The sequence below is a fragment of the Nipponia nippon genome, unplaced genomic scaffold (assembly GCF_047370975.1).
Source record: "Nipponia nippon isolate SJK-2023a ecotype South Korea unplaced genomic scaffold, ASM4737097v1 scaffold_10, whole genome shotgun sequence".
In the NCBI taxonomy this organism is placed as follows: Eukaryota; Metazoa; Chordata; class Aves; order Pelecaniformes; family Threskiornithidae; genus Nipponia; species Nipponia nippon.
The window spans coordinates 27,353,571-27,377,878 of record NW_028262291.1 but is presented as its reverse complement, the minus strand read 5'-3'; the positions used below and the strand labels follow the sequence as shown (position 1 = coordinate 27,377,878).

Here is a 24,308-nt window from a genome sequence, read left to right as displayed (position 1 = left end):
TGATGGGTGTACATGATGTATGATGAATGTCAAGTATCGCACCATAGTTTATCTGGTGGTAGAGAAATAGATGGGCCAGCTTTATTATCACAGTTCCTGCTGGCTGATAGTCCCCGCACACGGTTCTTCAGATGATATGTAATCATTTGCTTATCATCGTACCTTTATGAATGGTAAATGAAAGAAAATCCTGTAAAGCCTGAACGTGAAATAGAACTCAGGTAATCTCATTCTGCTTGTGAATATTCATTTTCTGGGTGTTCCTGAGAAGGCTGCATCTTTCTTCCTCTGTTCCTCACAATCTGTACTATGACAGTGATATTCAGCTATTTCCTAAACAGTGGGAAAATTTTACTATTAGAATTTGGGCAAACTTACTGCATAAGCATGAAATATGGGGGATGACAGAAGAGGTTTAACTGTTCTTTCCTTTAGTCTAGGATTTGCATTTTTTGTTTTGTCTCAGTGTTCCTTCAGGGAAGCATTTTGCTTCTGTGTTTCGATTTCTCTATCTGTCTCTCTTTGTTTTTCCTTTGTCTGACTCTGGACTTTTAAGTGTATTACCTTGCTCTTTGAACAAAGTAATTTATTTGTTTTGTGAGCATTTGTGGGAGAAGCATCTATGAAGTATGGCTTGCAAACTGCATCTGTTAAGTACAACAGTGGACTGCAAGAAACAGCCCTGCAGGGCTCAGAGTTAAATTGTCTGACACTTCTTGTATTATTTTCAGGCGAAGTCTCACAACCTGAAGCAGAGCGTGAAGGATAGCAAAGGCAGTACTCCGGGGAGAGGTCCAGAGGATGGGAACCAACGTGTCTATCTCTATGAAGGGCTTTTGGGTAAACTATTTTTTTTTGTGGGGAGGGGATCTTTTAGCCTGAAGTTCAGGTGGAGTCATGTCTGGGGCAGACTGGAATTTTTACATTCCTAGAGACTGTTTTTAACCACTTACTGTTGTCCATACTGGTAGAATAGGGGGGCACATCAGGCCACTCAGAGTAAAGCCAAAGATTTGTTGGGGAGATTGAATAAGAGGAGATGGGTGCGAGTGGTGTAGTTCGCACAAAATGTAGTTTGTCCAAATCTCTTGCTGTTCTTTAATATGAATTCTTTAAACTGTTGGAAAAAGAGGAGAAGGAACTTACTTAGCTATGTATGGAAGGCTAAAATGTATGACTGATCTTGAAAAAAGATTCTTCAGCTGAAGTCATTGAACAGAGGGCTACTAAACTCAAAATAATGGCCTTTGAGTGTATCCTTGAATTAGGAGTATACTGGCTTTTTTTGAAATGTATTTCATCTGGACTTGCTGTTAATCAAGAGCTCTCTCTTCCTGTGTTTTTCATCCTTTCCATTTATCGTTCCTGCCTGCTTGGAATGGTGCAGGTAGGGATAAAGGATCTGTCTGGGACCAGTTAGAGGATGCTGCAATGGAAACCTTCTCTATGAGTAATAATCTTATCTTTCCACTTCTCTGTGTGTTTGCCATGATCTGTGTTTGTGTGAGATATTCCTGTCTCTTTTGGGCAGTGTTAACAGTATATGGAAGAAGATATACTCCTTAAATTTAGCATAGAGATGAGAGGTACTTTTGTGTAAGGGTTTGAAAAGATTATGCCGTGAATTAGAATGAGAGATATATCTTCTAATCTCTTTTACACTTTTCTTCAGTTGTGATATTGCTTGTCATTTAAAAGTGGCTTTTTTTTTTTAATATGGATTGTGTGTTGGCTTATGGTATTTGCAAGGAGTGGGAAGGAACACGAATTAATCTTAAAGTATTTGACTGGAGTAAATTGAATAAATGCTCGAATTTTCTATACATCGCATAGGCAAAGAGCGTTCAACTTTGTGGGACCAGATGCAGTTCTGGGAAGATGCTTTTTTGGATGCTGTGATGTTAGAGAGAGAAGGAATGGGGATGGACCAGGGACCTCAGGAGATGATTGACAGGTAAAGTTCTTCAGCAGACCTCTTTCCTCCTCATTGTTTCACCTGGGGCTGAAATAGTAAAAAAATATTTTAATTCTGCTGAACATGCTATTGTCACTTTGTAAACCTTGTTACTATACCTGACTGTTCCAAAGTGAGCCTTCTGCCTCTGTGCTGGCCAGTATCTCCTGATACTGAAATACTATCTTCGGTTGTGACTTATTTTTTTAAACTTGTGTGGAGAGGTGGTATTTCCAGAGAAATGGGTAATGTAAGCATAATCACAGTATGAATAGATTCAGACTAGATCAGTAATAAAGCAAGACACTTCTGTGGCAAGATGACTATATTCTGGAATAAAGGAAGATATCAGTGTGTTGACATAAAGTGAAAGAGTTAAATGTCTTCAGAAACTGCATATTGAACCTTCTCAGAATGCAAAGTCACTGTTTTTACTTTACAGTTTGTAGTTAAAAGAAACAAACAAAAAAAAACCAGGAGGGAACCACCCTCTAGAAATATCTGCATGGTTGCTTAAAGCTAGACTGCTTCTAAGATGTCAGTCTTCACTACCTGCTTGCCTTCCCCCGCCACCCCAGCTGTTTGTATCTGATCATTCTCTGCTCTCTGACACCTGCAGCTATACCACCTACACCCGTGCTATCATGTAACATGGGATCTGGTAGCCAAAATAACAACTAGTTTGTGGGGTGCTAGTTTGAAAGTTGTTTCTTTTTCCACAAACTACCGACCTTACTGGAAAAAGAGAGTGCCTGTGCGCTTCCTTCATCAGTTTACTTCTGCCTTGCAGCTACATTTAAGCTCTAAAGGCAGGTAGCTTTTGTACTGAGTTATATGTTCCTCTTCTGGCACTTGTAATTGTCCTGGAGCTGCAACTGCAGAAAAGAGGCAATGGATAAGCCCAGTGGACCACTGAGAACTTTCCCATTGAGCAGATGTTATTTACTTCAACTCGTTAATAATTAATGGAAATGTTTAATTAGTGATCACAGTGTTTTACTGGAAAATGACCATTTGGCTTAGTGTTTTTGGAGGTTTTATTTGCCATACACTTTACAAATAGAGAGCTGTCTTCTGCCAGGGCTTTAGTGAATTGGCTGAAGAATGGCTGTGAGTCTGCTTCAGCTCTAGCTCTTCTTGCAGGTACCTTTCCCTGGGAGAACATGATCGAAAACGTTTGGAGGATGATGAGGACCGCTTGTTGGCTACACTGCTACATAATATGATTGCTTATATGCTTATGATAAAGGTGACTTTTTTTCTTTTTAATAGATCACTACTCAGATTTAAGCAGTATGTTTTGTTGCTGTTGTCTTGAAACGATACATTGCTGTTCACAGAGCTCAGAACAATGAAGTATAAAAGAATGTTATAAAACATCTCCTAATCTTAACAAAAAAAATGCTTCAGTACCTGGAGATTCTTTGAGATATGTTGCCTGAGTTTACACAGTTCTATGCCATGGGTATGCATATACATTGCCATTTAAAATAGAAATTTACTACTTCTACTAGTAACTTTAGAGGAAATTCTTAAGAGTATGGGTTATAAATTAAGTAGAGAGCATCTTCTAATCTGATTTCCTCACAGCTGCAAATTCCAAACGTGGGCAGATTGTGAATATGCATATCAATAATTTCACAAGAAATTTGCTGTTACTAGTAAGCAACCCTTTTTTCCTCACTCAATGCGCTGTCTCTATGCACCTTAATGCTGTAGGTGGCTACTAGCAATATCTTTTAGTCTGAATAATTTCTTAGATAGTCCAAACCCTCCCTCAAAGTCACTGGAAAAATCAATCTTCTAAAATTTTTGTCATGTTTAGAATCAGCTTAGGTGCTTGGTTTTACCTGTAACAGATTTGACGCCCTGTGCTGTCCAGTGCAACAGCTTGACAGTAGGAATAGCTCTACACAGGTGACAGTTTGATAACTTTCATTGTTTAAATGAGGAGGTGAGACGACATTCCATAGATAAAGAATGTCTGATACCCAACCAGTGGAAGAAGTTATTGTATGTATTTTTTTGAGGGAGGGAGTGGTGAGAGAGAAAGAAGGTATGATTTTTCCTGACAAATGGAATGTGAAGGTAAGTTTTAGGATGGAATTTGAGTATATTTGGAATGAGTCTATTTCAGAAGTCGACTGTGGGATTTGGCCATTAGGACATGCATTGCTGCAATACTTAAAGTAGAAGTAATAATAACCCGTGCAGTTACTTTCATCACAGGATGCAAAAGAGGAGAGAAAATAATACTGGTTTCAAAAGGCTATCTCATGACAGATGTTGATAGAGTTAGTCCCAGAGGGGAAGAATGTTTTTTGGTGTGGTGAAAATAATCAGATCCCCAAGAAAACAGTTTCCTGGGGGAAAGGGATAAGGAGGCAAACAGGATATTATGCCTTTGAAAATGATATCACTCTGGGCCTATGGCTTATAGATGAAAAGGGAATACAGCGGATCTGAGAGTTGTGATAAAAATATTGTTTCTTTCAGTGCATCTTCAGAGATGCTCAAAAGTGAGGATAGCATGAAGAACTGGGCAAAAGAAGGGGTGTTGGGTTTTTTTTTGTTATTGTTGTCTTTACTTCCCCCCCCCCATTTATCAGTTTTGGGATAAAAGGTAGTGGATTTAGAATTTGGTATATATTATTTGTATATAGGATTTTTTTCAAGCAGTTAGAGTGAAGGCTTTAAGAGACTAAAGACTGTATCAAGGTATCTCATCTTAGGGCAGCTTCTAGTAGAAACTGCAAAGTTGGAAGGCCTTCTGTTACTAGAGAGGTGAATTCTTCTGAGCTGTCAAGGGAAGCATAATCCTCCAAACCCAACACCTTGGTATTTTAATTTATTTTCTTGTTTTGGGATAGCAGAGCCTAGTAGTTTTTACCTAAAAAATTCTTGAAAAATACAACACTTTCTTTCAAGTATGAAGAATACTTGCCAAAGGAAAGAAGCAGGTTGAGTTTGGTTTGTATGCTCCATAGCACTAAGGTCATAATCACAACATGATTAAAAAGAATGTCTGATCTAGCTTGAAGTCAGTGCTCAAGCATGAGTGATCATGACAGATCATGACAGAGTGAGAATTCTGAAAGATATCATGCCTTTGTGTTAGTATTTCTTGTGTTATGGGCTCCACAGTTGACTAAATCAACTCTTTGTAGAGGAAGAGGTAGAGAAGCTAGCCTGGCAGATGAGACCCATTGCATAAGTGGCAAGATGGAGAATTCAGGCTTTTGGCGTCAATAGTTGGAAGCGGAGGGTAGTGGAACTGCTGCTCTTGAGCAAGAGCAGGCAGGAAATCTGTTGTGCACAGTATCGCTTGCCCAGTAGCTGGGAAAAGTGGTGTACATGCAACGTCTGCTTGTACTGCTGGGCTAAAGAGGCCCTAACATGACTGAGCTGGAGATCAGTTGTTTTGCTGTCTTAGCAATGGAAACCAAGACATACTGATTTGGGGAGACAGGAGTTGCCGCCTGTGAACAGAGAAGAGTATGTAACTGTCTTTATATCTGCTTTCTAGGTGAACAAGAATGATATTAGGAAAAAGGTGCGTCGTCTAATGGGAAAATCGCATATTGGATTGGTGCACAGCCAGCAAATAAATGATATTCTAGACAAACTTGCAAATCTGGTAAGTAAAGCAGGGATGAGTGATGTATCTGTGGGAGCTATGGTGGAGGAAAAAAATTATCTGAAAGTTCTTCTATAAATGTTCTGCAACACTAATTTAAAAATAAAAATAATTAAATTGAATTATTAAACACTGCCTTCACATGTATAGAATAAAGACTGTGATTGTATGATCCTGTTATTAATATTATAATGTTATGCAGTTATTAATTAGAACTGCAATACAAATATGTATAAACATGACACTCCAGTACCACAGTTCTACGCAACCCTAATGTTTTCTTAATATCACTTTTTTGGGGGGGAACCTTTATTCTTACTATGACTGTAACAAGTGTTTAGTTTTCCATCAGTTTCCAGGTCATTATAAGACTTGTAGCAATCAGTTTCTCTACAAAACTGTTTACACTATCATTTGCCATGCGGAATAAACTTGATGTCCTATAATGCTCGTTAAGAATATAAGCTAACACTTAATAAAAGCAGTCAGCTTTTAACACAACCATCACCAGGGTGGATGCAAGTTAGGCCCTTTGAAAGCTAATTTTTCAAAGCTTTTTTACATTTGGAACTTAGTTTTACGCACAGAAAGGACCTAAAATTATCTTACAATTAATTGGGGAAAAAGCAGCCAGTTTACTGCAATGTTACTGGAACCCAGACACCTCACTATCCCATACTGAGTATGGTACCAGTGAGAACGTTGTATGCTGCGATAACTCTGTCATGCTTGTTTAAACTAAACTTGTCGCACTTGTTGCAACTAAACTTACTGGAATATCTTGCTTAAGGCTTTGTCCAAAATTGCCTTCAATCAGCTGCGTTAAAAATACTTCTTTTTTCTTCCATTTGTTGCAAATGCTTCTAGTGTCACCTAATGGACTTTTTTTCAATAGATCAGGAGAAATTGGTTTCAAAGTTCATTAATGATTGCATATTTTTTTTTTCTAGAATGGACGGGAACTCCCTGTGAGACCCAGTGGCAGCCGCCACATCAAGAAGCAGACTTTTGTAGTACATGCTGGGACAGACACAACAGGAGACATATTTTTCATGGAGGTAGAGACAAGAATATTAATGCAATAGTAGCGGTCAATAAATAATATTAGAAATCTTATGTAATATTTTGTGCTCCCAGGTATGTGATGATTGCATTGTACTGAGAAGCAACATTGGAACTGTGTATGAACGTTGGTGGTATGAGAAACTCATCAACATGACTTACTGTCCCAAAACAAAAGTGCTGTGCCTCTGGAGGAGGAATGGTCAGGAGACACAACTGAACAAGTTCTACACAAAGAAGGTACACATCTTGCTTAATGCACGCAATACTGAGGGAAAACTACGTAGAACAAACAAATCCTTTGTGCGTCATATTCCGTGTTTAATCAAAAAATAGCATTCTCTCTCCAGCAGTGGTTACTGAACTGCAATGGCTGTTCAACAGCACCGACATCTGAAGCTGGCATTATGCCTTGCTATTTACCTGAAGACAACAGTACAGCAGGATGTAATTTAAGAAATTACATGTGTAGCTTTTACTTGTTTTTTTGGTTAGAAGAAGGAAAGCATCAGTATTACTAAATATTTCATTATCTTGCAGGCTTATAAAGATAGGAAAAATATTGTGGTAGATTCATGGGGAAAAAGCTAAATAAAACTACGCCTTAGTAATTGTGTTAATTGTCTTATTTTTAATGGCAAACCCAAACTGACAAAATGGAAAAAAAATTTTCTCCATGGGCCTATGTTTGATTTTTATTTCATATATGCCTACATTCTCCACTAATATGAAAGCCCTTTTCTTCTCCTTGTGATTAATTGCATATGTAAAGAAATAGCTTAAACCTACTAGGAAAACTCCAGTAACTCCTACACAATGACCGGCAAACAAAGTGTAAAGATTTGTAAATGCAAATAATATATTGAAATGTGGTTATCTTTGAGATGTATAAAGGGATTAGATTTCTGCTCCCAAAAATTCATTTTACATAGACCACGTCATCATAATGCAGGTGTGAATACAAAGGGAAGGAGGACAAAAGCAGTATGCTACAGAAGTTACTTGGAAAACTAATTGCATGTATCTTGGGCTTCGGTTAGAAAATTTTCTTAAATTTTACTCTGAGGTTACGGCTTACCATTATTTGATATTAGAGAGGGGAGTTGGGCTAAGATGAATAGAAGAATATGGTATAAGGGAGTTGGTATGAATAATAAAAAGATAGATCATATGAGCATGACCAGTAACATTGATTGGAAGCCAAAAGAAAGGGAGGGATTGTAATCTTGTTTTGAGGCTTTTTCTACACTAGGAAACTGAGTAAACTTGGTTAGATTGCTCGTGAGCATGTGCCAAGCCATGAACTCTTCACTAGCTTGTGCTATGAAATGATATGAAATAGTTTCTCTGTCAACTTAAAAAATAAATATAAATACTATCTAGTAATTAGCTGTGGTTGAACTTTTATAGGCTTTTTGTCATTATGCACCACATGGGGCTTGTTCTTTTAGTAGAATCTTAGAATCTTGCTGTTCTTTTCCCTTAGTAATTTGGAAAAATAACATTGTATTACTCTTCTTTTATATGTTAGTGTCGGGAATTATACTACTGTGTAAAAGACAGTATGGAGCGAGCAGCAGCAAGACAGCAAAGCATTAAACCAGGTACATGATTTTGCTTGTTGGGAACATTTGTTGTTTAATCAGTAATCAACAAAATTTTTTTATTAATAACTTCTTGAATGTAATCTCCTTTTACTTGGAAATCTGAGGGTAGCTTTGTACATCCGTGTGTATGTAGCATACTTAGTGTTATCATTAAGTTGCCCCCATATACCTCTCCCTAAATACAAACAAGACCAAAACACCTGTATAAAGAAGAGTTACATGTAAGGAGGACTACCTGCCAGTAACATGATAACTAAGAAAAGACTATGAAACTTCAGCTTCATTTTCTCTTCATTATTCCTTTCTCTTCATATATTCCTGATTGAGACATAGAACTATGTTGTCCACTTTGTGTTGAGAATGGAGGCTAATAAATACGCTTGCTTGTCTTAGTGAATCTACAGTGATGAGTCTGCAGATTTCTGCAGACTTTCAATGCACAAACCTTCTCTATATTGAAAAGTCTCGTATTGGTGCAAGTCAAAAGGTGCAGTTAACCCAATGTCCTTATATCAGTATAACTTCTCCAGTGTAGACATTCTTCTTAGTTTAGCATAATCATCTGGGATAGTATAATTATACTGGTGAAACTTTTCTTGGCAAACACCCCTTTCCTTTTCCTGTTGAGTCAAAAAACCTAGGAAAGTGCATTTGCAGTTTTGAGAGATTGAGTTCTTGGGGAGGGGGTTCTCCATTTTTCTTAGTCTCCAGATAGCAGCAGGTGCTGTATGTACCTGGGTAACAAACATGAAGGTGGCTTATTTTATACCTTCATCAGATGGTTGTTTCTCCCTTGGTGGTGTCTGTTTGCAGGTTCAGGGTAACATCACTGTGGTTTTGTGTTTTCAAGTTTGATTTTTGTTGCAACTATTTTTTTTGTTTCAAGTGGATGCTAGGACTGGGAGCCATGCTTTGAGGTACAAGCCTATTTTAGGTGTGTCTTAATGCCAAATCTAAGGGATCTACATTTTATACTCATAACTGGCATCAGCATGACTGAGAAAATGACTTGCGTTTAAATCTAGCATCCTAAGTGTTCAACCCTCAGCTAGCTGTTGGGGCTTGGAAGAGCCACCATTTTCTTACTCCTATCATTAGTCCAATTTAATCTGAGGAGGTGGAGGAAGGACTGGACTTTCACTGAGGGTAGAGGAGGCAAAAGTGCCTTTGAAAGCTATTTTAAGAACTGGAGAATAATGTAGTATTAAAAATGTGTTTGAAAGCCATTCTCCAGAGTTCGGTGGTTCAGCACAAACAATTTTTTAAAAAATCATTATAAGAAAGCATTATCTAGCTGAACTGAATGATGTAAAAGAAACTAGATGAAAACGCCTAGATTGTCATCTATTAACGTCCTCTGCTAAATTGTCATTGTTGTAACCATGTTGACTTTTTCGTTGTTGAAAGCCTAAAACAATGCCACACAAAATTATCAAGCTCACAAATGCAAGCCTAGTTTGTACTCGCTTACGTGTTTGTACTTAAGACTATGCTGTCTATGGTGTTATGTAATTGCAGTGTCTTGCCATGCAGAAATGAAACTTGGCATTTAATACAAACAAAACCCCAATATGAACTACAATAAATACAGACTGAGCTGACATCAATGTCCCTTCATGTAATCAGAATGAAATTTTTGACAATACTTAAAAGTCTAGTGGTTCTCAGAAGGCTGTCATTAGTGAGTGGAGTCTACCGAAATGCTGCCTGCTATTCTTGGTAGTGTCCACTTGCTATGCACATTAAATGGAAATAGTTTTTATTGTTTTATATTTCCCTTCTACGTATCATGACTTGGCTGACTGCTTTCTGTTCTCTCTCTCTCTCTCTCTCTGGATATTTTTGTTTGTTTGTTTATTTTTGTTTCTTTTTTTTTTTAAATAACATATCACAGGCCCTGAGTTGGGTGGTGAGTTCCCTGTGCAGGATATGAAAACCGGTGAAGGGGGTCTTCTTCAGGTCACACTGGAAGGAATTAATCTGAAATTTATGCACAGTCAGGTATGAGGGAAATCTGTGAGAAGACTGTGAGCATGAAGCTTTTTGCAGCACGCCTGTATATGTGTTTCCTCTTCCCAGAGTATCAACAAGGACAAGGGATAGCATGATGGGGGTAAAACAGTATATGTATATTTACACACAACGACACACGCACATATAAATATATATATCTGTGTAAAAATACACTGACATTAAATATCCTCAGGAAAACTATAATCAACTGAAGAAAAATGTTGATACAGGTTTCAGCTTCTTGTTTCTGGTGGTCTGAATTGTCTAAGCACAAAATAATTAGAAGCCAGTATATTAAGGAACAGAAAAAGTGATCAATAGTAATTTAAACTGCCATAATGCATCACACTGTGAACATATCCTGATGGCAGCAGTCAACTGTAAAGATACAGTGTTTGAATATTGCAGACACAGAGGGCAACCTTCTGCATCATATTTAATCTGTCTTGCTTTAAAATTTGAGGAAATCATCTGTAGAATTTATTATGAAAATAATATGGGAAAGTGGCTTTTGCTTTAATTCACAAAAATAAGAAAAAATTACTGATTCTTTTTTCCTTCTGAATAGCAGATCTTGTGGGTATAGAGGAAACACAACTAGAATTGTCATTTCTTCCTTTCTCTGGATGTTGTTTCTGTTGCTTCCTTTGATCCTTGTTTTTTATTTTGCTTTGTGTTTTTTTGTTTTGCATATGATATTAAATGCATGCTATGCTAGACAGTAGAATCGATTTGTAAGAGGGGAGAGAGAGAGAGAGAGAGAAAGAGTGTGTGAGAGAGAGAGAAACAAAAGCTTCTGTCAGTCCTCTGTGGAGTGTTTTTTCCTTTCCTCCTGACTAGACTTTTCTCCCCACACAAGCTTTGTTCTTCTTTGAGGATACATCAGTGTAGATCCCACTGGAAGTGCACGTGCATCTTAAACACACATGCTCAGAATCTTTTAATACTTCTCCCAAGGTCACAGCAGCACCATGTGCCTCTTTGAGTTTGTATATGCCAGTGTAAGGAGTGGAGAGTTGTGAACCTCCTTCAGTTTTCTTCCTGTCTATTACCAGGGTAGAACCTGGACTACAGCTGACCTGCTGTAGTATTTCAAACCTCCTCTGTGATGGAACAGTCTACATGTATGACTTAGTTATAGGTTTTAACTTTTTATTGGATATGCTGAAATATGAGGAACTGCAAGAGGAACTCATCGGTAGTACAGAATGAATTTTCATAGTTATTGGAAATGGCAGGTCTAAAGCCTTTGAAAATTAAACCCTGCTCTCAAAACAACAGTTTGATATCATTATAGATGGACATAATAGAAATTACTTTGTCCTAAGGTAAGGACATACCATAGGGAACGTTCTGTTTGCTTCTCCTTTTTCTTCTTCTGCCAGGAGTCAAAAAAGATGTTGAGCTCAAACTGCTCACATCTTGAACACTCTGTGGAGATGACTCTATTTCATAAACGAACACCCAGGCGTATATGCATTTGCAGTAAGAAAAGATATATATAAGAAGGTAGCCACATCATCAGCATCATGGTTTCTGAAGTGTAACGGGCATCTTCACAAGACAAAGACACTCAGTGTTAAGCACATAGTAAGCACACATTCATCTGTCGAAAAGAAAAACTCCAAGTTCTAGAACATACTCTTGTCCTTAAATTCAGAGCCTTTTTTTTCCCTGAAAGACTGGAATGGCATTCTGAAAGAAACCTTAGGGGAACCTAGTACTGATTGTTATTATACGACTGTCAGGACCATTACGGGTTGAATTTCGTACCACAGATACAGAGTCCTGTGCTACCACCAGCACTCCTAGAGGACTAGCTTTATCAAATCCTTCCTTACAGAGAATGGTGTTCTAATTTGCTGTCCGTGATGAAAATTACTACATCTTTTCTGGAAGACAGTTTGTACAGGTCAGACCCAGAAAGTATGCCAGCTCTCTTTCCCACCTGAAAGATTATTCCTCCTCTTCATCACCTTTCCAATGAGGCTGTAGCCAGATCAGTCTCCATTACTTAAGATGGATATTGAAACAAGTACAGTTCTGGAAAATGTACTGAATTTATTCAATATGTTTAATTCTTGGTCTGTTAGATTTACATTGCCAGCTGGCAAGGGCATTCAGTACCATTTAGCGGACCTAAGACATATCCTTGTTTTCCTTCTCAAATCAAAGTGTCTAGACAGATATCAGAAGTCTTCTATTTGAGATTCTGTGTGGAGTGGACAACGGTAGCAGTTATGTAAAGGACTCCTACTAGTTGCACCATACAAAAAAAAAAAAATTCCCTCCAATTTCGTAATCTGTGGAGCTAAAGGATGTTTGCATTCTCATTCTAACGCTTATCAACCAGTCTGCTTTCTTAAGAAAAGGTCTGCTGTTCTAGATGAATTCTCCTTTCCAATTTTCATATAAATTACATGAATTGGTCCCTAAGGCAGTTGATTTCAGAATATGGATATGAGCATGATTAAAACCAGGATCCTACAGCCATTTCTCTGTGTTGAAAACGGCTTCTTCTGTTTCTGTTGAGATTGGATGGGGATACTGACCAACAAACGCCTACAGGACCTCATCAGGCACAGCTTTCTCTTCATCTTCCTTTCTTTACTCTATATAAAGCCCTGTTCTTGGCCCTCTTTCTAAGTACTCTTTTCAGCAGTGGAACTTACTAAAAGAAGGGATTTCTGTTGCTCTGCTTGGTTGGACGTCATAGAAATAATTCATGTAGAACATGGGAAGAGGGGTTTCCACTTTTTAAAAAAAAAAAAAAAAAAATAAATGGAGTCTATTCTGTCCTACCTGAGAAGACTGAACATACTGCTTCAGTGTTAGAATGGTGCTTGCTTTCATGAAACTGTTTTTGAAGGCTCTTGATTTGCAGTGTGTATACTTTCTTACTAAAATTGAATTTGAATTAGTAAACTGAAATTTTTGATCTTTGAAATTTTTGAACTTTGAAGTGAATTCCTCAGGAAATGTAGTAGATGCATGGCAAGCCAACCTATTATGACACGTGATAGTTGTCTTTAGCATTCACAAATTGTCTCACTATGCCAGCAGCGCACGTAAGTTTAAGAAGAAAAAATGTTCAAGCCTATCTGGGCCTAGCAGGTCAGAGGAAGTCTTTTGGAATAGGGAGGAATCAAGTGTGCCTGTGGCATTGGCAGACTATTCTGAGTTTACATCTGCAAATTACGTTATAAAATATTGGGCCTCAGTAACTCTGTCCCCGTTATGAATTAACTTGTGTCAAAAATAGATGGAAGTTTAATAAAATGCAGCAGGCACATGCCCATCTACAGTAGGATCCACACTGAATGCTCTGTCTTGAAGAACCACAGTTTCCCTAGGGTAAGTAACTGTTATTTCCTTTATGCTTGTTTTCTGATTGAGTGAGAGGAGAGCATCTCTGTCCCTTAAACAATGTAACAAGAAATTGCCCATCAACTCGTGTGTCTTCTGAAAATTGGTAACTTACTGTAATTGTGACAAACTCAATAAATTCTCATCTTACTCATAACTCTTGTGGAAATGCAGCACTCCTTAACATTATACTCGGATCATGAGGAGCTGGGGCAGTCAAGCCTTTTAGGCAGCTTTACTGTTACCAGATAAAGCAACCAGTGTTTTGCCTGAGCCTTTCTATTGACTTTGTGAATTTTGTACTTTAGACTACTAGCAAAAAGTTTTCACGTAAAATATTCCAGAAAAAAGGAAATTAAGTGCAATAAGAAAGTGTTCTGTTATTGACTTGTTTACTCTGTAACTATTCCTCAAAAAATAAAATGTTTTTGACCAACTGACGCAGAACATGGTCGAAAACAGGCAAACAAAAAGATGGGATTAAGTCTCCTTTCCCTGAGTGCTTGAATGTAAGCAGAAAGCAAGCTTCAGATTTTCTGATTAAGTAAGTGGAAGTTTAGTTTTTTATATTGAGCAAAAAATATCCTGGGTCTGTTTGTCAGTTCTTTGCTAATAAATATAATAATAAAACCCCTTTGACCTGAAAATCAGCCCCACTTCTCTCAGGTGTATGATGCATTTGCTGATCTCTAGTAATACAGATAAGCCTGTTTCTTAAAAAAAACACAATGATTTCTGGTGTTGACTTCCTTTCTTGGGTAGTGTATCATCTACGATTACGTGGGTGTTGCTAGTACTGGATTCAAAAGGGTTGCAGAGATTTCCTTTCCCTTCTTTCCAAGACAATGAATTTTCTCTAGTAACATTTTTTTAAAAAAGGTCCTGAGATGATGGTGTCATAAGTGTATAGGCACTGAAAGTACCAGTCCAGACTATTGTAATATAGTCTTGCAAGGGTCTCTCTAAGGTGTTGGACATAGACTTACTCTGAATGTTAGGGCAACGTTACTCTTAGTGTTTCTCTTGCCTTGAAAAAGCAAGTATGTTAGAAACTGGAATATGGAATTGGTTCCTCGTAGCACTTTCTACAGATTCTTATGTCTGTGTACTGACTTTGAGTCTTTTGGACACGTGCAGATAAGAAGGGAATGTTTTGTATCTTGAAATAGATTGGATATTGAACAAACTCCTCAGGCTCAGGGAACGTTTTTATTCATGCAATCTTGGTGTCTTTGTTCTGGACTGAAAAACCTAGTCATGTAGTTCAACTGTTTTGTTTTTTGGGGTTCACGTATGTAAAACGTGAGTTTAAAGCAGGTTTGTTTTCCAAGTGACTGCTCAGCTGGCAGCAGCCATATGTGAAGTGAGTGAACGATAGAGAAGGGTCCAAACTCTCCCATCCTGCTTAAAGCAGAAAACTGGTAGTGACTGTTAAAGGAGACAGTTCCAAGAGTAAGTATGCAGATTATATATCATAAACTGTAGTAAAATCTTAAACGGCAAGGCTCTCAGGGAGAAGGAAGATTAGCGGTTCCCTATTGGATTAAATTCAACTACTGGATAGGTTAGGAGGATCAGTGTCAGGGTGGGAAGTATAGTGCCCCTTACCTGCCCTCTGTGCTGGAGGAGGATGCATGGAGGGGCAGAAACTAACTGGGATGGATCAGAGGCTACAAATCGTGCCAAATTTGGGAGCCAGCTTTTTTCTTGTCCCCCTCTTCTGTTGTATTTCAGGTGTGTTGGTATTCTTTTTGCAATAACTCATTTGAGTGCCTGAAGGGGTAGCAATGTTGGATATGTCAGAGTTACTAACTCCTTCGTTTCTCTTCCATGCTTTCTCCTCCTGCAAGGAGCGGAAGGTACTTCATCTTCTGCTGTCTTCGCTTCTTAGCACTTTTAAGTTATTTGTTGATTTCTAGCATTGTGGCAAGTTTGTCTTTTGAATATTTATTTCACCCTTTATTTATATATTAAACTGTAAATGAACTGGTAGTGTATGCTACAACACTTCAGGTTGTATCTGCTGTGATGATATTTTTCTTTAATTTTGGTTTTTAGTTTAAAAAAACGAAACCTGACTAATTTTATGTTACTTTCCCTCTTGTTTTTGTAGGTTTTCATAGAGCTGAATCACATTAAAAAGTGCAATACTGTGCGAGGAGTCTTTGTCCTGGAGGAATTTGGTAATTACATTATTTTGATATTAGGTCTGTACTCACATGGCAGTAACTCAAATTTCCAGTCTTCAGATTCGAAGTTGCACTGCAGTTTCAAAGATGGGAGAGAAATGTAGATTGCATGTGAGAAGTTGCCTAACTGAGAGATGGGTGACTTAACAAAAAAATTTACACATTCATTTTCATCATATTAAGATTTGTGGCCTAGGTGCTTTTTGTTAATAGACAAAGAAGATGTTCTGAGTCTTCTGAAGCAAACAAAACAACAGTTAAACTTGGTTGTGTGTAGGAACTTCCTTTGGTATGTTCCTTTTTCATCTGAGAAACGACATTTTTAAGCAGGACTTATAGTTGATCTTTCTCAACACACTATGCTTTCATTACAAAGAATTACTGTTAATTGCAGTTTCCTCTTTGCTCTATGTGGAATTTCATCTTTGTTGTAGGAAGCAGAAGATGTTTTCTCAGGTTGCACTTTATTTATCCTGTGGTTTTTGTTTCAGAGCATGACTGGTAAAGAGTGGAAAAGTAAAAGTTAAGGAGAATAGAGAATCTGTGCTATTTTGGTCAGTTATTGCTATTACATGTAATCTGCCTACAGTCTAGTTTGGGGAAAATTCTGGGTTACTATTCAGTGTTAGTGTCAGTCACACTGTACTTAACTAGCATCTGAAAAAAATAAGTTACTTCAGATGCAGCCCTCCAGAAGTGATCCACATACTTATCTTGAAATAGTCCCCAAACCCATATTGGTTTATTCTTCCACCCATCTGTGAGACATTTGTCTAGGTCTTAAGTGTATGTATGAAACATGTACAAAGAAGATAAAATTTACAACATTCTTTCCGTAGTTAGATCAGCATCCATACTTTGGCCGTTAATCAAAATCTAAATCAGCAGCTCCCTTTACCAAGACTCTCATTGTTCTTTGGTGCTGTGAATAGAATGTTCTGGCTGAGGGATTCTCTCTTAGAATATAAAAGACAGCTAATATGAGATGGCTGAAATTAATATTCTTTGTCCATAATAATGTGTTGTCTCCTTTGGGTGATACAAAGTTATAAAGTATGCAAATGATAAAGCCTTTCTGACTATTGCACTTTGCTTGTTGTTTGCCATAAATTAATCTCCCAGAAGTTTGGGATTTGAATTTGTGAACAATTTTTTCTCATTTTCTGAAAATGTTGTTCATGGTTCAAATGATTGGATCAGTGTATTTAAACCCTGAAAAATTTCTAATAGTTTAAATGTTCAGAAGCTGTCTGTACTTTATGGCTGCATGTTCCTTGGATACCATATTTTCCACCCTGACAGGCATGATTCATTTTACTACTTACAGAAATTGCTTAAGGCTATAAAAGATTATTGATGAGTTTTACAAAGATGAGAGTTCAGAAGCCATAAAATTAGCTTAAAGAATGGCTTCAGCTTCTGAAATCTTTAAATTAAAAGAAATTACTTGGATCAGAAATTAATTTTGGATCATTTTCTGAGAGGTTTTAACTCAAAGTATTTCTTTAAATAGTTTGTTTATATTGCACAAGAAGAAAGACAGTGTTTGACTTAGTTATTTCCAGTCAACTTCTATTGATGACTCTGTCATACAGTGTTTAGCCCCTAAATAATGACTGTAATAACTGTAAGAAAAATAACTTCCTTTTTTACAAAAATTTTATAATCAGGGGCCTATTGTAAAAGCTAGAATTGTGATATGGAACTTATGAAAGGCTAATTTTAAGAAGTAATTAAAAATAAAATGGGAGTTGGACACTACAAGCAAAACCTGAGAAATTAAACCAATTAAATTAAAAATACCCTCTTCCCAAAATAGAGGTCACAGACAAGAACCAATTTAAATGTATGAAATGAGATTTACAGTTTGCCCATCCAGCTAATAAAAAGAAAGATGAAAGAAGAAAGATGTTGCAGGGGAGCTAACCTTTCTTCTTGTGCAGAGATGAGAGACTACCTAAGAGCTGCTTTTTTGTTATAAAGATGAGAAGATATGCCAATCTGTCCTGTTCAAGAGAAATTAATGTGCTAATTTGTTAATAGTAAACGAACACCTTTCACCAAAAACTTGCATGGACTTCTTAAGAATGAAGTTATTTAGCTGTGTTAAACGTTGTGACCCTTGCAATCAGATTCATCATAGGAGTATACTAAAGTGCTATCTCCTCTTAGAAAGGTAGAGAGTAGTAGAGGTAGAGAAGCATACATACTCCAGCCTGATGGGAAATACTTCAAAGCAAGATTTGTTTATTTGATTTTGCCAAGCATGAGTGCTCCAGGTTTAGTGATATCGCAGCAGGAAATTAAAGGTCTGTTTGTGTTAACACTGGGTTTAGATGGCAACATGAAAGTTGGAATTGCGATATCAGAGCAGGATGCAAGCAGAAGTTCAGGAAATGTTGCCCACAAATGGAAGTGGAGATTTAAGTGAGTGAGGAAATGTAAGGCTCTTCCCTCTGGAATTTGAGTTACTGCTGTGTACTTGTGCTTTACTTTCTTGTGGCCCCTTCACCGCCGCTGCTATGAAAACCTTCATTCTCCAGCAGGTAAAGTGATGTCCCCTAAACTCATTCTATGCTAGTGCCATATTTTCATTCACAGGACCAAAGGCTGCAGGATGGTGCTTAATAATTTACTCCCTTCATCCACTTAGTTCAACAGCATCAGGAATAACTTCTAATGTTAGAAGAAGAGTGCTTCTGCTGATCTCTTAATTTGAGGCTTGGGTCTTTTTTTTTTCTTTGTTTTTTTTTTTTTTTTCCTTCTTTATATTCTGCAGTGGTAGTGCTTTGACTTCTCTGAGTGTAAATCCAAACCCACTCTTTTTACTCTTCCTAACTCAGTCCTCTCAGGAGCATTTTCCCCATCGGAAGGACTGTGAAGGGGTACTTTACTTAAAGACAAGGCAACTTACGGACTGTGAAGTGGGGAGACAGTACCTTGCCTAGGTGCTCTCCTGTTCCCTCTCTTCCTATTCTCAATTATGATACAGGACTTTACAGCTTCCCTTCTTCCCTCGTGGCACAAGGTCCTTACAGCTTTCCCATCCTGCTTTTTGAAGAGTATATTAACAGTTGTATGTTATCCAGTGGGCAGTGAGACTTACACAGCTGTAAAAGTCCTGCCCTATTTGGCTGTGCACCAGCCTCACTCCCACCTTTATCCCCTGGTGACATGGAGTTAATTTGGAACATCTGGTGCCAACGGGTAAGGTAGCTTGGATGTGCACCTCCTTATCTCCCCAGCTCTAGTCACTGGTATCACTGGGGCAGTGCAGCCTGGGTGTGCGCTTCCCCTGTTTCTCAGTCCTTAATGTAACTGCCAACTCCAAGAAAAGAGAGAACTGAAAAATTAAACAAAAATATTACATTACTTTTACGATCATATTCTGTACCTTTCACTAGATTTTTTTTTTTCAAGAATGACAATACCATGACATATGAGAATTAGTAGGCACTGGTTTATATTTAGAGTACTTTCTCAAACCCAGTCTGCACTGCCTACTTTTGGCCCCTTAGAGTGTTATCTGTCTCCCTCTCCAGCGTTTAGCCGTGTCATATCATAGTTGAAAATATGACATCTGCATGGATAGGTTTTGTTGTGGACTTTTCCTACTTATTCATACTGAACTCATCTGCCTCTGTTTCTTTTCTTGTCACTAGTACTATGTGTAATAAAACATTTACCCTTCCTCTGTGAACCTGGTATGATTTGGTTTTGCATAATTTCTGTATTGCTGCTTCTAAATTTTTTTGTTGTGACACAGAAATTCCATGGCAAATTTCAGCAATTCTGGAAGGGAAGTATTCAAAGTTGGTCTTGGTATTCCACTGATCTTAACATTTTAAATTTGCCATTTGTATGTTCTTAGTGTGGTCTTTTTTCTCTCCTGGTGCTTTCCCATGGTATCTGTTCACAACAATATTTGTAGACCAAGTATGGGTCAAAGGCACAGTTCAGATGCAATGCACACTAATGGGATGGTTACAGCTTGCTTTTTTATGCATTCCACAAAGAGAACAAAAGGCAAATTTTCTTTAGCTGTATTATGCCTGCTTCCTTTCTGTTAGTTTGAGGCAGTGCAAGGGAGGAAGATGAAATTTTCTGGATAATAGATTTTTTTTTTTTTTCATCAGTGCCCTAATCCTCTTTATATATAAAGTCTTCTAGAAATCAACAAGCCTGGTATTTTAAGAATATGTATAACTGAAATCAGTATTTTATTTTAAGGCAACTTGTTCAAAAGCAATGAACGTTTTCAGTGAGTATGTCAAGTAAATACCATCACGTACATCCTCGACAGGAGAAAGAATATCTTGAGAAACTCTTGAAATAGAACTGGGAAACAGTCTTCCAGTTTTGAAAATTTGTTCCCTCAGCTACTTTTTTTTCTTTCTGGATTTCACTAACTTATTACAGAGTGTCCAACACTTCTTTTGAGATATGTTTTTCAGCAGAGAAGGATTCAAACATCTAAAGGATAAAATCTTTGGGAATCCCATACTGACAAATTCTTATGGAATTGTTGGTTTATGTTTTATTGTAGTATTTTATTAGGCATATTTTGTCATTAATTTTGCTGTCTAGCAGGACTAAGTAGTATGAGAAAAGCCAGAGTCTCTAAGAACCATCAAGTATCTACTATGGTTTTCCAAACAGAGGCAGCGAAATATTTTTGCAAACCTGAGTAATTTATTATGACATTACCAGTATCTTCAAGGACATATGTAATGTAAATGAAGAGAAGGAAGAGTATCTATAAGTGAGGGATAGTGAGGTGCCCTGTACCTGCACCTGCTGTCTGTGTGCATCCCTTCCCTTTCCTATGGGAACATTGTGCTATTTCTTTCCCCTTTTCCTCTCGTTTTTTGAACTTTTTGTTTTGTCTCTTGCCCGTCCGGTTTTAGTTCCTGAAACTAAAGAAGTGGTGAGCCACAAGTACAAGACGCCAATGGTGAGTCAACTGTGATGCCTTCTGGTAGTTCTTTAGAGGATACATCTTTTACATTTTCATGTGGCAGAAAGAATTACATTGAGATTGCAGGATTTGCAATGCTAATACTGCAGTGAAACATTAGCTGCTCTTTTATGATAGTTTTCCTTAAGGGAAGACAACAAAACTTGGTGATTGTTGTTTCTATGAAACTAGAGGAACTCACAGGTAGTGCAGAAAGCGTGGTCTCTTTTAAGATAGGTAAGGATGCAAGGTAGCTGGTTTGGCATGAACTTGAGCACAGTAAGAGCTAGTGAAACTGTTAAATTAAAGACAGTGCAAAACACAGTCCTTAATCCACAGAACAGATGGAAAGGGAGACTAGTTCCTGGGCATAAAATGGTTGCTAACTGAGTTTATGAAAAATTCCCATTTCCTCTTGAAAGTGAGCAGTGAGATGCAAGAGAACAGTGTAAGTATTGATTCCTGCCATATAGGTGAGTTACTGCTGTGGTTTAGTGTTCAGTTTTTATACCGGTTTTTTGAACACCAGCAGTTGATGATGATACTCAGCACTTTTACACGTAATAGTTCAATGATCAGGCTTATATGCACTTATGAGGAAGAAAGAGAAATCAATGATTATCATCAGAACTGAAATGTCTTCAGTCATTTTATGTCTGAAGTGCAGTGTGTACATTTGATGATTGCATGGGAACTCACAGTCCTTCAAGAGGAGAGAGAAAAATTACATGAAGAAGCTAGAAATGTTTTAGAAACAAGATGCTTAGAATATATATAATTTAAGAAGCAGATAGCTATATCTTTTAATAAGAAAAGCCAGTTTAAGGAAAATTAATTATATTTTACATAAGTGTTTTAGCTTGTACTATAATACAACAAAACACATTGTTATGCTTATTACCTTTACAAAGATTATAAATGTCAATTTACAGGACAAGAACTTCTAAGATCACCAGAACAGCCAGTATTAGAACTAGGATATAAACTAAGTCTAAGTCTTGCCTTCACTGAATTGTGCTGCCAGTCACATGCTAAAGGAGGATTTTCTGTTAAATAATAGCACACTTAATCAGTTAAAAGCAATAACTGTAAATCTTGCTAATGCTATGTGAAACCCTCTACTTTAAGGTAGTGACAAAATTGCTTGGTATTCTTCATATGAAACATGCAATGTTGGGTTGTGGGGTTTATTTAATTAAAAAAAAGGGAAAAAAAAAAGCTTGTATTATCCATGGATTCACTAGCATTGGTTAAAAATTACAAGGACTAACAGTTCTTGTACTTTTGAGCATAAAAAGATAGGTGGGATTCTTCCTTATTCACAACATTTTGTGAGTCAAGGCACAGTATTGGATGTTTAGTTTTAGTCTTTTTAGTTAGCTCTTTCAACCCCTCCCAGAAAATTTCCTGTAACTTCATACAACAGACCAAAAGCAAATACGTAGGATGTTTTTTCTAAAGCCAGCTGGCCAACTTTCTAGCTTAGCACACTGTTCTTAAAAATTATAAGAATCATACTATCAAGCAACTAATGTTTTTATCCCAAAGGAGGTGTTTTGTTTGTTATAAGGCTTTTCTTCTCTGTCCATCTCAGTTATAAGGTAGTATGGAACACTTTTTCCTGATTTTTGTCTGTAGCCAGAGTAGTTATCCCATGAAGGAAGACATGCAGTAAAATACAAAATGTGCTTAAAATCATCTTAATTTCATTATTTCCTTTTCTAAATTCTTGTAGGCTCATGAGATCTGCTACTCCGTGCTGTGTCTGTTCTCTTATGTGGCTGCCATTCGTGGAAAAGAGGCAGAAAACAAAAGCAAACCCCCTCGACCAGTTTCCAGTTGATCACGATATTGGGAAATACCTGCCCTTTGGCACGTTGATGTGCAGTACTCCCACTTTTACTGCAGTTACTGGAGCTCACTTTACTGTCTTCTATGAGAACTTGATTATTCATGTGTGACCCTGCAAGTCTTTCCCCATAGAAAAACCTAAGACTTCACTGCTCAGTCTCCTTCTGAATTCATCCTTAATGGAGTTTTTATATGAGCTGTTAATCAGACAGTTTTGAGCATCAGCATCCAGCTGTGAGTGACCTACTCTGGCCATTCCTTTGGAATTCCTTTTTTCTTAAGATGACTAACAGCTTGAGTTCGGTTGGTTTTTTTGTTTCTAGTGGTACTTGTTACAGATTAATCACTTTACAACTGCAGGCTTCTGCTTTCAGATTCTCTGGTATGTGCACAGTGGAAGCAGTCTGGTCCTGCATGTTGTTTAAATGTAGTGTTTTCATTGTTTTCCTTCTGTGTTGTTCATTTTTACCCGCCAACATGGAGTTCTTGTCACATAGTTCTTCAGACCCTTTTGGTAGAGATGAACAATTTAGCTACCATAGTCTTAAAATATCATGTGACAATTGAAGTTTGGCTACTAAATTGGTCGATCTGTGGAGATGACTGCTTCTCAAGTGGGAAAAGAAGTGGAGAGAGAAACTTTGAAGGCAGTATATTGTGAAAAACCCTGCACACCTCATGGACTGTGTGGATTTCCAAATGGGAGTTTAGGTAACGTTTGTAGATATCCCAGCAACAGAGTTAACAGATGCATATAAGCACTACCTAAAGCAGTTAATCACAGGGATTAGAAAATTAATAAGGAGATGTAAACCTTGGAAACATTATTGGCAGAAGCACATGGCAGACCCATGTCTTTTTGAGGTTTGTAACTATACTCTACACAAGATATTTCTATAGCAATCTGTAGAACATGTTCAGAAGCCCAAAGGATTATACTGTCTCCAAATTTTTTAAGCTATTGCTTTTTCCCAATCTGTACCTGTATATCAAGGAATCTTGCAAATACTGTGTTAATGTATAATCAAACTCCTACAGTTAAAATTATCCATCACATTCCTTATTTTAAGTAGGCCAAATATGAATGTTTTTTGCATCCTGTTTTTGTTCTTGGAGTGTACTGCACTTGTCTGGAAAGCTCTTAGGATGCTGGGAGGAGAGACCGTCTAGAGAAAATAATGTTACATGTAAAATACCTGGAAAAAATGCTCTGATGCAAACTGATGTATTGTATGTTTTGACATAGAATTCTGAGTAAATGCACCCAGAAGTAACCCTGTTTTGGCTTGGTCAGGGTGTCTACTGTTTTGAATGAAACACACTAGTAATGGGTGAGGAGATGATGTAAATATTATAGTACCACATCTATTTATAGAAACTGTACAGCTGTCTGAATGTGAAATAAAATGTCATTCAACCAGCAACTGGTTTTCATCCTCCTGTGCTTTTCTATTAATGCAACTTATTCTGAAATTAGTGTAACTATATACAAAATACATCATACACATATATGAAATAAGGAAAAAGAGAAGACTATAAATGGAAAATCTACATTTCTTTCCACGTAAGCAGTTGAAACTTGTTTTTGTTTTTTCTTCTATCATAACTTCCATGTAATTTGTCTTAAAAAAAAAAAAAAAAAGCCAAAACACTGTCTGAAAAACATGAATAG

General features: G+C 37.4%; 1 protein-coding gene across 21 annotated transcripts in view; it reads left to right on the top strand.

Annotated features, from left to right (window-relative positions):
- Nucleotides 1-24,054, top strand: part of MADD (MAP kinase activating death domain) — a 76,317-nt gene extending 52,263 nt beyond the window's left edge. For 15 of the 21 annotated variants that reach the window (XM_087746097.1, XM_087746094.1, XM_087746093.1 and 12 more), the window contains 12 exons: nt 732-840; nt 1,388-1,450; nt 1,834-1,954; nt 3,098-3,203; nt 5,481-5,591; nt 6,542-6,649; nt 6,729-6,893; nt 8,185-8,257; nt 10,155-10,261; nt 15,753-15,822; nt 20,736-20,782; nt 22,521-24,054. In XM_087746097.1, the coding sequence (XP_087602223.1) occupies nt 732-840; nt 1,388-1,450; nt 1,834-1,954; nt 3,098-3,203; nt 5,481-5,591; nt 6,542-6,649; nt 6,729-6,893; nt 8,185-8,257; nt 10,155-10,261; nt 15,753-15,822; nt 20,736-20,782; nt 22,521-22,628 (1,188 nt within the window). In that variant the 3' untranslated portion in view covers nt 22,629-24,054. The remainder of the gene's footprint in view (nt 1-731; nt 841-1,387; nt 1,451-1,833; nt 1,955-3,097; nt 3,204-5,480; nt 5,592-6,541; nt 6,650-6,728; nt 6,894-8,184; nt 8,258-10,154; nt 10,262-15,752; nt 15,823-20,735; nt 20,783-22,520) is intronic. The other 6 variants (XM_087746099.1, XM_087746098.1, XM_087746095.1 and 3 more) reach the window with 2 other exon arrangements.
- Nucleotides 24,055-24,308: the final 254 nt, after the last annotated feature.